The sequence below is a fragment of the Octopus bimaculoides genome, chromosome 5 (assembly GCF_046866305.1).
Source record: "Octopus bimaculoides isolate indiv1 chromosome 5, ASM4686630v1, whole genome shotgun sequence".
In the NCBI taxonomy this organism is placed as follows: domain Eukaryota; kingdom Metazoa; phylum Mollusca; class Cephalopoda; order Octopoda; family Octopodidae; genus Octopus; species Octopus bimaculoides.
The window spans coordinates 68,886,069-68,899,870 of NC_142932.1; the positions used below are offsets into that span (position 1 = coordinate 68,886,069).

At 37.6% G+C, this 13,802-nt stretch overlaps 1 protein-coding gene across 3 annotated transcripts in view; it reads left to right on the plus strand.

Moving 5' to 3' along the window:
* Positions 1–13,802, plus strand: part of LOC106872498 (uncharacterized) — a 192,192-nt gene that overhangs the window by 162,638 nt on the left and 15,752 nt on the right. For all 3 annotated transcript variants that reach the window (XM_089352395.1, XM_089352394.1, XM_089352393.1), the window contains one exon: positions 10,012–10,323. In XM_089352395.1, coding sequence (XP_089208521.1) covers positions 10,012–10,323 — 312 coding nt within the window. The remainder of the gene's footprint in view (positions 1–10,011; positions 10,324–13,802) is intronic.

The window sequence follows — 13,802 nt, forward strand, 5'->3', positions numbered from 1 at the left end:
AAAGTTTATAATGTCAATATTGTATAAGCGGCCATCTATCTCAGACATTTAATATGTAGAATTGTTATAAACCAAGGAAAATAATACAGAGATGAATGTAATTTTCTGACAAGGAATGTCTGTAATTTTGTTATAGCTTCTAGCTGTTGGAATTCATTTCAGTTCTTCTACCACCATGGGGCTGCTTCCATCAGTCAAGAGTGGCCAGGTATGTTTAGGTCAGGGCAAGATTTCTCAATGAAGTTTACTAGTTGCCTATGCAAACAAGTCTCACTCACTCCATGCCATTCCATGTATTCAAAGGAAAGGTGGCTGTTTGGGGTCAATACACCTTGGCATCACAGTTTTGTCACAGATGTTGCAGTCAGAACTCAAAGAGCTGGAAAAGATACCACAGGACATCTTACCCAAACCTCTGACAGTTTTGTTAATCTTCAAATGTCCTGGACTCATACTTTTTTTTATTGACCCTGAAACTTAACCACAGCAAGATTTGAACTGAGAGCACCAAGTCAGAATAAACAGCACAAGCCTAATGCTCTACCACTTCTTTACCACATTATAAAAGGTACAAATGCTGCTACATTTCATGTATCCTCCCTTTACAAATTTCTAACATAGGCACAAATTTAAGGAGTGGTGTATATAATTGATGGTATGGACCCAGTGCTGATACTTTATAATCAACCACAGAAAAAAGAAGCTCAAACTTGACTTCCATGAGATTTTTACTCAGATTGTAAATGGCTGTAAATCAGCTGGTATTTTAGTTTTTGGTTCTTTAAATAAACTAAAATACCACAAAATATTTTGTGGGATGATCTACCAATTCTCTCCATTCATAGTTCACTTGTACTTATAATAATTGAAAACATGAGCTATTAATTTGCTCTTTTAAGTATTGATTAACTATTGATTGTTTGCTCACATGCTATATTTTCTCATTCTTTCCCAACAAATCTGGACTAAGAAAATCTTAATTCAATATTTAATTTCATCAACGGGCTGCCATTTTTATTAAAGTCCATAGTTTGCTTAAATGCAATATTTTCTCATTCTTCACTAGAAATTCAAACCAAAAAAAATTAATTCAATATTTTACATCACTGGGCCATCACATTTATCAAAGTTCATAATTTGCTTTATTGGAGCAGTTTCCCCACCACTTTTCTATTTGTTCTAACAACCCTCCACCTCTTTCACTTTTAGGAGGTATATAAATTGTGTGCATGTAAGATGGCTTTCAATAATGTACAAATGTATGTTTTACATGAATGTAAAGACAAATATTAGAAGGCAATATCTTTTGTTAATAAACATAATAGTTTATTCCTTGATCACACATGTAGAAGTAGAAAGCACATCATAGGGTAATTAAGCGTTCAAGTCAAACAGGGTGTAGTGTGAAACATGTTAATTTCTCCATAACATCCAAGGTATTTAGATTCGGTACTTGAGAGCTGCAAGATGATACTGGTGCAAAATATCTGATGTGTGGTGTAGGTTAGTTGTGAAGTGAGGTAGCAATCCTATAGCAGTAAAAATGATGTTTACCAATTGGTGGTAAATCAGCAACTGATGTTTACATCTTAACTTTCTATCGACAACTGTCTTTTTGCCTTTCAAAACTGGTGTACTTCACTGCTGGGTGGAAGCTGCCACATGTAACAACCTTCTGCAGCCAGCAGTAATTGGATGTTTTGGGCATAGCATAACTGTGATATGCCACCACAACAAAATAGTGCTAGCCTGTCTCACTACACACACGTATGGCTCTGAACTCCCTAATCTATATATATAAAGCTGAAGTTGTGTGTCTGTGTGTAGTCCTTTTACAAGTTTATAGAAATCCACATTTTCCACTTTTTCGTGAAAAGCTTTACATCAATAGAATTTTCTCAATGTGAACTTTCCAGTGCAGTAATTAGATTTTTTAAAATTCCCTTTACTTTGTGTGATTTAAGGGTGATTTGGCTTTTGTTTCTAGCAACTTTTATATTTCTTCCATTCTATCTGTACCAGCGTTCTTACACATCGATCACGCGCTCAACATATAATATAGACAGTAAGAGTAAAAGAGGGAGAGAGAGAGGGGGTGAATGGAATAGAGAACGGGAGCAATGAAGAGAGAGAAAGAGAGGAAGGGAGAACGGAAGACAGTTATAAAATAGCTATGCGTGTGCGTGTTTATATAAGAAACACACACAAACTAAATCTTATATCTATAATGTTGATGTGTGTATGTATTTATGTGTATGTTGTTGTCACAGATCACGTATGTGTGGTTGTGTGTGTTTTTACGTTTCTATGTTATGAAAAATATGTAAAAAATACTAAGAGGAGACAAGGACGCTGAACATGCAGACAGACAATGTAACGAAAACAGGAACGAGTGAAACAGGGTATTCCTTATTCAGTCTAGTTACAAATTATCATTGCAACTTCGGCAAAAGGAAGCTAAGAGCCCCAGATTCCATCATAAGGGTTTTCTCGTTGTAAAGCTTTCTCTTTTAGTTGATTTTCACTTAGCAAGACCTATCGTGGATGGCGTAATAAGTCACACCAGGACAACGTCGGGTTATACTGCTAGTATTGACATATACCTACAAACATCAAACAATTGTACAGTCTTTCCCATAAATTATAAACCTTTTTTCTGCAGATATTCAAGAAGATTTCAGTGTTTTCATGAAGGTTTACAAGTTTTATTAAGAATTCTTCTTGCAAATGGACATGATAAATCTATAATTTCTGATATAGCCATCAACTTTAAACTAACTGAAGCAGTAATATTGGTAAAGAAACAAGACTATAGCAGCTTAGTAGCTGACTGCTACAAGTAATTGGTACCGATCCTGTTTGAAAATTGACAATTTACTACTTTGGAATATTGAAACATTGAAACAGTATCCGAAATGTCAAACATCAAACCGTTGTGAATCTCATTAATTCAGAATATTGATGGTGCTGTTTAACCCTTGGTCAGCTCTGACTGATTGGACCTATTGCCAAATACTTTCCATCCATGGTCATCCTATCATTACACATTTAGTCATGGAGACATAGTCCATAGCATTTTGTTGTTTTTATAGCCTCACATCAGCCCTGTTCAAAGGTGTCCCAACTATGGCCATCCTGTCTGTTTTTTGTTTCTATCATTGGATATTTAGGATCAATTATTCTGTTTGTCCTTCCATATATTTAATGACTATGATTGAGTGAGATTTAGTTACTGTTTCTAACATATCAAGTGACCATATAGAGGTTACCTTGATTTTCTCATGGCTGGTTAGTTGTTTGTTATAAAGGCCCACACTGGCCCAACAAGCTCCATCTAGCATGGGCATTGTTAGTTAACACAAGATTGACTCTGATCAAATAGACTAATGATCAAAGGTGTTCCAACTGTGGCCATCCCATCTTTTTACTGTTGTCTAGAACCACATTACCTAATGTCTGTGCTATTGTTAGGGTAGTGGGGTTGAATTTGATGGAGATTTCACTACTATATCTAACATGTCAAGTTACCACAAAGAGGTTTTGTCATTGGCAAAAGATTAGCTGCTGTGTAGCCCTAGGTCAGTCCTTGATTCACCAGGCCTATATTACAGAAATTGTCAGTAGAACAACTAGGTGTGTCCACAGATCCATGTTCCAAGATATGCCATATCTTACCTACAAACCATACTGTACCCTGTAGCACTTACTGATGATTCACATAGGTACTGTGTGACAGTCTGGACATATACTCTCTGGTGACGGTCCAGGCTGGATTAACATAATCCATCATGGATGATCTAAAGTATTGCTGGTACACAATAGTTTTTGTTATTTCATTCATTCTGTTAATCAAATGTTATTCCTTTCAGTCTTCTCTGTGCAGAAATGTGCATTGTGTGGAAAATGTCTTTCTTTGCAAAGTATGTGTGCATCCATGCAAGAGAGAGAGAGAGAGTATACCAGTATTACTCTATTAGAGAAGTAGCATGTTTTGGAAGTGTTGTTCTTTTCCACTGGAGAGATTTAGTGAGCTGACAGCAGGTTTTTTCTAGTGTTGTAGTGGTGTTGAGTACATTTTTTAGTATCAGAGAATAATAGAGAATGGGGTTGAAAGAACGGTTGTGGTTAATGATAGAATGATATGTGAAAAAGATTTTTATTGTTGATGCCAACATGTTTTGCTACATTAGGGAATAGTGTGTGATAGTCTAGAGAGTGAGCCGAGTTAGTGATATCAAGAACTGACCTTTCTAGAAGTTTTATATTTTCAAAGGATCCTTAGGAGGGTGATTTGTCTGAATGGTACGATTTGGGTTTGTTTGAACTTGAGAATTGTTATAATTATTATCCAGATTCCAGATTCTGAGAATTTGGCAGTTTTGATATGGGTGAGTTGTAGGTGTTGGTGTCTGAAGTGATTCCTTCAAATCCTAAGTGTTTGGAATTTTGTATAACCCCCAAGTTTTAGATTTTTCTTTTGATTTGGGGAATTTATTGGAAGGGGTCACAATTAAGGCCTGAATGTTATTTTTTTTTTTTCATTTCATTCCTGTTTCTGTTGTTTTATGTTGGCTGATTTTCTAGAAATGTCTAATAATGGCATTGGCTTGGTGTTTGGTATATTATTTGTGGTTGTTAATATAACAAATTGTGAGATGTCACTATTGTCAATGATGATGATTCTTTGGTATAGTTTTTTACTGTTAGTTTTGTAGTGGTTTATCTTGGATAGAACTGTTAACCAGTTTTCTGCTTTTTTGAAGGTTACTATTTATTTTTGAAGCATTTTTCTTTTCTATCTGTTTTTCCTTTTTTTTTTTTAATGGATACCGACTTTTATTTCAGTTTGGTTTTGGTGTTATTATGTTTGAGGTTGGCTCTGGTTTTTAAGAGGTTGGCTATTTCTGGTGAGTAATTGTAGCTTTTTATGTTGCTACATCATCAGGTATGTTTTGTAGAAACATCTAGAATTTATTTTGGTAAATATATAGACTGTAGTAGCAATGGTTGTGATTCTGTGCATACACTGCAGTAGTGATGGTGGAGATTGTATGTATAGACTATTGTAGACATGGTGGAGGTTCTATGTACAGACTGTAGTAACCATGGTTGGGTTCTATGTATAAATTGGAGTAATAATGGAGAGGTTCTATAATAGCCATGTTGGAGGGTTCTATGTAAAGGCTGTAGTAGCCATGGTGGGGGATCTGTGTAGAGACTCTAACAGCCATGGCAGAGGTTCTATGTATAGGCTGTAGTAGCCATGGTGGGGATTCTATGTAGAGACTTTAACAGCCATGGTGGAGGTTCTATGTATAGGCTGTAGTAGCCATGGTGGGGATTCTAGGTATAGGCTGTAGTAGCCATGGGGAGGGGTTTATGTATAGGCTGTAATAGCCATGTTTGGGGTTCTATGTATAGACTGTAGTAGCCATGGTGGGGTTTCTATGTATAGACTGAGGAAGGTAAGGCAATAATGCCAGTCCAGAAACCAGTCCACATGAGTCCAAATATTTGAATGTATGCTGAGAGATTGTCTTAGCCCATTTGCCTTCAAAAGGTTGATTTCCGTAGTTATTATCAGTGTATTTTGGTGATTTAAATAAGAGATTTGACTATTATTTTTTGCAGGTAGACATACCTAGTATGTCCTTTGATTAATTTTAATCCTTCAGTTACTTAATGTTTCTTGGGGCCTGCAATCGTCTATATTATTGATTCTGTTAGTATCAATTTTAAATTGTTACTCTAGATAATAACAGAGTCAATGATATCTTCGCAAATATTTTCTCCTGAATTATTTGCTCCATATTGAAATTATTTTCACACTGGTGGCTGCCATGATTCTTTTGTTAGAAGCTTCCATTAGTAAATCTCTAGATTTTTGTCTGTTTACTGGGTCTTTGAGTTCCCATAGTCTTCTTTTCCAGAGTGGTTTATTTCTCCGAGTCTTTCTAGCTCTAATTCTGAAGTCATTAACTAGTAACCTATTGTTGGTTTGTACACTCTTCACCTGGGAAAGACTTCGCATTTTTAAGCATCCATCTATCTTGTTGCCAGGTGATGAGGTAGTCAATTTGGCTTATGTGTTCACCAGACTGATAAGTAGGATATATATATATATATGTGTGTTGTGTGTGTGTGTGTGTGTGTGTGTGTGTGTGTGTGTGTGTGTGTGTGTGTGTGATCATCATCAACATCATTTGACGTCTAATTTCCATGCTGGCATGGGTTAAAGGGTTTGTCTTGAACTGGTAAGATGGCGGGCTGCACCAAGTTCTAGTCTGATTTGGAATGGTTTCTATGGCTGGATGCCCATCCTAATGCCAACCACTCTAAGAATGTAATGGGTGCTTTTTACATGGCACTGGCATGGGTATCATTTGTATGACACTCGCAACAGCCACAACTATGATTTCTCTTGGCTTGATGACTCTTCTCAAGCACAGAATATTGCCAAGAGTCTCAGTCACTTGTCATTGCCTCTGTGAGGCCCAACATGTGTGTAGGTATCATCATCATCATCATCATCATCGTTTAACGTCCGCTTTCCATGCTAGCATGGGTTGGACGATTTGACTGAGGACTGGTGAAACCGGATGACAACACCAGGCTCCAGTCTGATTTGGCAGAGTTTCTACAGCTGGATGCCCTTCCTAACGCCAACCACTCAGAGAGTGTAGTGGATGCTTTTACGTGTCACCCGCACGAAAACGGCAACGCTCGAAATGGTGTCTTTTATGTGCCACCCGCACAAGCCAGTCCAGGGGCGCTGGCAACGATCTCGCTTGAAAATCCTACAGGAGCCAGTCAGGCGGTACTGGCAACGGCCACGCTCAAAATGGTGCATCTCATGTGCCACCCGCACAAGAACTGTCCAGGGGCACTGGCAACGATCTTACTTGGCTTGCCGGGTCTTCTCACGCACAGCACATTTCCAAAGGTCTCGGTCAGTAGTCATCGCCTCGGTGAGGCCCAATGTACGAAGGTCTTGCCTCACCACCTCAGCCCAGGTCTTCCTGGGCCTACCTCTTCCACGGGTTCCCTCAACTGTTAGGGTGTGGCACTTTTTCACGCAGCTATCCTCCTCCATTCTCACCACATGTCCATACCAGCGCAATCGTCTCTCTTGCACGCCACAACTGATGCTTCTAATGTTCAGCTTTTCTCTCAAGATACTTACACTCTGACGGGTATTCACATTGACATTACACATCCAACGGAGCATACTGGCTTCATTCCTTGCGAGCTTACATATGTCCTCAGCAGTTACAGCCCATGTTTCACTGCCATGTAGCATGGTTGTTCGTACGCATGCGTCATACAGTCTGCCTTTTACTCTGAGTGAGAGTCCCTTTGTCGCCAGCAGGGGTAAGAGCTCTCTAAACTTTGCCCAGGCTATTCTTATTCTAGCAGCTACACTTTCAGCGCACCCACCCCCACTACTAACTTGGTCGCCCAGATAGCGGAAGCTATCGACTACCTCTAGTTTTTCACCCTGGAATGAGATAGAAGTTGTTTCCTGTTTGTTTACAGTCTTTATTGCACCTGAACATCTGCCACAAACAAAAACTAACTTGCTAGTTAACCTGCCTTTGATGTTGCTGCACCTCTTATGTGTCCATAGCTTGCACCGGGTACATTTTATAGAGTTACTACCTACTCCTTTTCTACATACTGAGCAGGGCCATCTACCTGAAGGGGTTTGTGTTTTATCTACCTTCCTACTTATTAGGATTTTGGTTTTAGCTAGGTTGACTCTAAGGCCCTTCAATTCTAGACCTTGCTTCCACACCTGAAACTTCTCCTCTAGTTCTGATAGTGACTCCGCAATTAGGGCAAGGTCATCAGCATAGAGGAGCTCCCAGGGGCAACCTGTCTTGAACTCCTCTGTGATTGCCTGGAGGACTATGATAAATAAGAGGGGGCTGAGGACGGAACCTTGCTGGACCCCTACCTCTACCCGGAATTCATTGCTGTACTCATTTCCAACCCTCACCTTACTGGCAGCATCTCTGTACATGGCTCGCACAGCTCTCACTAACCATTCTTCTATCCCAAGTTTCCTCATTGACCACCAGATAAGGGATCGGGGGACCCTGTCAAAGGCTTTCTCCATGTCAACGAAAGCCAGGTACAGAGGTTTATCCTTAGCTAGGTATTTCTCCTGCAACTGTCTCACTAGAAATAAGGCATCAGTAGTGCTTTTACCTGGCACGAACCCAAACTGCATCTCATCTAAATTGATTCGCTCCCTAATTAGTTGGGCTATGACCCTCTCTGTAACTTTCATAACCTGATCTAACAGCTTGATGCCTCTGTAATTATTTGTATCTAAAGCGTCACCTTTACCTTTGTAGCAGTTGACTATGATGCTGCTACACCAGTCATTGGGTATGACTCCTTCGTGTATCACCTGGTTCGTAATACGGGTGACTAGGCTATAGCCAACACTGCCAGATATTTTGAGCATCTCTGCAGTGATTCCTGATGGGCCGGGGGCTTTCCCGGTCTTCATACTCTTAATTGCTTTATCTACCCTGGTACTATCAACTCGGATAGCTGGTCCCTCTATTGGATCGACATACGGCAGGCTCTCTTTCTCCCATTCATTCTCTTTATTAAGCAATCTATCGTAGTGGCATCTCCAGACCTCTTTCTTTGCATCCTCATTTAATGCAAGCGTACCATCATCCATGCGAACACATTTCTCTCCTACAACATCACTATTCTCTCTCCTACACTGTCTTGCAACACGAAATACCTCGAGTCTTTGGTCCTCACGGCGCAGAACATTGGCAAATCTTTCCTTATCTGCTTCCCCTCTGGCTAAATAAACCTGTCGCCTAGCCTCCCTTCTGGCACATTGGTACAATTCCCTGCTACCACCGTTCTTCCAGTCCTTCCAAGCCTGTTTCTTTTGTCTAATAGCCCTGTCTACCTCCTTGTTCCACCACCACGTTACTCTGGGTCGGGAGGGGACCTTACACCACCCACAAATCTGGTCGGTGGCTTTCAACAGGTTGTCCCGCAGAAATCTCCAATTGTCTTCCACATTGTATGATGCTATATCCCCTTCTATTTCGTTAAATGCTTCAAGTAACTTGTCTCTAAGTCTCTGTCCGTTTGCAGGGTCTTTAAGCTTCCACACCCTTCTCCTCCAAGCCTGTCTAATTCTATATATATATATATATCTGTGTGTATATATGTATATGTAAGTATGTGTGTACATATGTCATTTTTATGCTAAAAAGCAATTATACCAAGAATAGCAGTGCTATTGTTGGAATGATCTATTTATATATTCCCTTTTGTAATTGGATGTCTGTGTGACTGTATGGCTGTTGCCTGTATACTAAAACAATGTTCATACTAACAATACTGATGCTATATTTTTGTTGGTATGATGTATTTATGTATTTTCTTTAGTAATTATTCATATATATATATATATATATATATATATATATATATATATAAAACAATTGCAGCGTGGAAGGTGTTTATAAGCCATTTAAAATAACACACAAAATCTGTTAGATTCACTTGAACATTTAAATTTTATTTGTCAAAATATTTTCGTCGCTTTGAGACCGCGACCTGTTCACTGACAAAATTCTGCAGCACAGAATTTTGTCAGTGAACAGGTCGCGGTCTCAAAGCGACGAAAATATTTTGACAAATTAAATTTAAATGTTCAAGTGAATCTAACGGATTTTGAGTGTTATTTTAAATGGCTTATAAACACCTTCCACGCTGCAATTGTTTTCGTTCCAGCACACGATCTGAGGTCACTTGCTATGCAAGTACATCTCCGTAATATATATATATATATATATATATATATGTGTGTGTGTGTGTGTGTGTGTGTGTGTGTGTGTGTGTGTGTGTGTGTGTGTGTGTGTGTGTGTGTGTGTGTCACCTTTGTACTAAAGTAACAAATGCAAGAAGAAAAATAATATTACTGTTGCTATGTTATATTTATGTATTGTCTTTATATATTTTTTACAGCTATTTCTCAACACATTTGCTCTAATTACAAAATTTTTAACAACCAAAGAGGAGATTTTGTCTCTCGAAACTATCCTTCAAAGTCATCTACAAAAATTCTTTGCCGACTTCGCTTCAACACAAGCCTTTTAGGAAATTTAAAAGTGTATGATTCAGGCTTTAATATCAGCAAATTAAGACTGGATATTTGGTATAGGAGATCTCAATGGCTCTTTTACAATGTCTTTCCAAAAGATGGAATTATCCATTTGCCAAAGTCAACTGCTTATGACATACATTTTCACAGTCTAAAAATTTGGTTTACATTTTATGGTAAGTAAAAACTTTTTTTTTATATATAAATCGCCAAAGAACCACCATTTTAGTTTTTGTTGGTAAAATGAATTTGATTGTTATTTTATCTATGTATTTTATTCTGTTAAGGTATTATTATTAAGGTGGTGAGCTGGCAGAATCATTAACACACTGGGCAAAATGCTTAGTGGTATTTCATCCGTCTTCACATTCTGAATTCAAATTCCACCAAGGCTGACTTTTCCTTTCATCCTTTGGGGGTCAATAAAATAAGTACCAGTTGAATGCTGGGGTCAGTGTAATCAACTATCCCCCTCCCCCAAATTTTAGGCCTTGTGCCTATATTAGAAAGGATTATTATTATCGTTATCACCAGCATTGACTGTACTCAAGATTAGTCAATAAGTTCCTGGTAAAATTAATGTGGATAGCAGGTTACTCCTGGTAACCTTATCTATCCCCACGATTTCAATATGCCATCAAGTGCTCAAAATCCTGATAAGGATCTTTCCTGTCCCTAAGAGGTAAACCTTCTGTGGAAGTTCCACAAGACATTCCATTCCAATCTCCTTTACAGATTTCATGTTCTAAATCCTCACATTCTTAAATTTGAAGGGGTTGTATTTTTTCAACTTTTCATCTGCTTTCATCACAATCCTAGTATCAAATGGACATGGTGGATCAATCAGTAAGAAAATTTGACTTTTCTTGTCTATTACTGTTATATTTGCCTTATGTTTCATCTTATCCATTTGAATGGGAAACCTCACAAAACCTTGCAAGTTTCTGATACAAGTACTCTTTCTTAACAATGATTGTACCACGTACTTCCTGCTTCAAACCCCAATTTTTGACAAAGCTTTGGTGTAAAATGTTCACAACTTGATATATTTCCATTTCTTATATCCTTCCTTGGTCAATTAGGGGCATTCTGCAACAATGTGTGCCATTGTTTCATCCCAAATTCCATGTACTCTACATTTGCTGACACCTTCTCAGGTGACACATGTTTTCTCAAATTGTTTGTTTGCACTGTTTGATCTTGAGCTGCTATAATAAGGTTCTCTGTCACTTTTTCAAATGCCTCTTTTTCAACCAAGCTCAGAATTTTGTTCCATATACTTCTTCAGTGGTTTTACAAAACTGACCTTACAAAGGTTTCTCTTCAATCTGTTTAACATGTTCTCTTTGAATTTCATTTTTGTCTTTTTTGCTTTTCCCGTCTTGATCACCTGTTCTTTATCTACTGCCTTTAATAACATTTCTGTGCTGTTTTGCAAATAACCAAGCTGTTTCATTTCATCTGCACACACACTTTAACACCAATCAAGCCTCTTCCACTTTGGTCTCTCTTCAAGTACGCCCAGTTAATATCAGCTTTCGGACGGTGGACTCCATACATAATCAATAGCATTCTAGTTTTTCTGTCAAGTTTCTGCACTTCACCTTTTGTCCATTTCACAATTCCCACTCCAATCTGATAGCTGGTACTACTCTTGAATCAACTGATTCAATAACATTTCTTGAATTCGGCTTTGACTGTAATATTTTCTCCACTCTCTTTGTATACTCCCTACTGGCAAATTGCTTCATCTCTTCATGTTTTATTTCATCTGCCTCCAGTATTCCTAAACATTTACACCATTGTCCTTTCTCAACTGATTTCATTGTTTGCCCATTTGGCATTTCAATTCTCAGGTTTCCTTCAAATCTTCCCATTTCATTATCAAAATAGCACACTTTTCTAGCCTGAATTACATTCATATATCGTTTGAGAAAATGTGAACAGAATGGACAAGAATTTCTAGCTTTTCATTTTCGTATAAAACTTTAAATCGTACATGAGTAGGAGATGATTTATCTGACCATGCCCTTTCTCCAAATCATAAGTTATTTTGACATTCTGTAATATCAGACTGAGCAGTATCATGGTCAATACAAATAGTAATGGAGATAAGCTATCACCTTGGAATATACCACATCTTATGTTTACACCTTTTCAAGTTTTATTTTCCTCTCACCATGTCAGTGCTCTCATGTTTCCATACTTTCTGCCAATCCAAACATGCTCATTGTTCTATTTAGTCATATAACTGTGCATCATCATGTCATATACTTTTTTAATAATCCAATCATGCTACACTCAATCCCATCTATTTGCTTCTACAATTTCTGATTACCATTTTATCAATTAACAACTGGTTTTTAGCTGCCCTACTTGAACTCCTGCACCCCTTCTATTCTCCTGAAAGTAAATTGTTACTTTCCAGATGATGATGATATAACTTTCCCACCAAGACTCTGGTAATAAGCTTCTGCATAAGTGGTAAACAGGTTATAGGTTGAAAATTTGACACCAATTTGCCTTACATGAGATACTTAAGATCATAATACTGTTCATAATACTGATCATAATACTGATCATAATACTGATCATAATACTGTTCATACCCCTGTAATCCAAGTAGGAATGTGTCTCTGCTGCAGGCACTCACCAATATGTGCCACAATCCTTTTATGCAACTGTGTAAAATTCTTCAACCAATGACCTTGCAGTCCATCCAGACCTGGTCCTTTCCAATTTGATATATTTTCAATGCACATACAGGACAATGATGGAAACAAACATGACAAAATAAAACAATTATAATAATTACAAATCTTCTGTTTGTTATGTTTTTGTTATATATACATGTCTGCCTGTCTGTATGTATATATATATATATATACAGGAGTGGCTGTGTGGTAAGTAGCTTGCTTACCAACCACATGGTTCCGGGTTCAGTCCCACTGCGTGGCACCTTGGGCAAGTGTCTTCTACTATAGCCTCGGGCCGACCAAATCCTTGTGAGTGGATTTGGTAGACGGAAACTGAAAGAAGCCCATCGTATATATGTATATATATATATATATATATATATATATATATGTATGTGTGTTTGTGTGTCTGTGTTTGTCCCCCCACTATCGCTTGATAACCGATGCTGGTGTGTTTACGTCCCCGTAACTTAGCGGTTTGGCAAAAAGGAACTGATAGAATAAGTACTAGGCTTAGAAAGAATAAGTCCTGGGGTCGATTTGCTCGACTAAAAGGCGGTGCTCCAGCATGGCCACAGTCAAATGACTGAAACAAGTAAAAGAGTAAAAGAGTAAATATATATATATATATGTATATATATATATATAACAATAATATTAGGGATAAAAATCCAAATTTACAGGTAAAAACTCAATTAAATTCAATTTATTAAAAATTAAAATTAAATTAAGTTTCACAGTATAAAATATAAATATATAGTTTTAGAGAAAAGAACCAAGGTTTATGAACTCATCGATGAAAATCCACAGTCACTAGAAAAATTAATAAGTAAAAGCACAATAAATAAGTATAATATAATACAAAGTAAATATCATTTTATTATCATTATCTTATGATATTTACTTTGTATTATATTATACTTATTTATTGTGCTTTTACTTATTAATTTTTCTATATG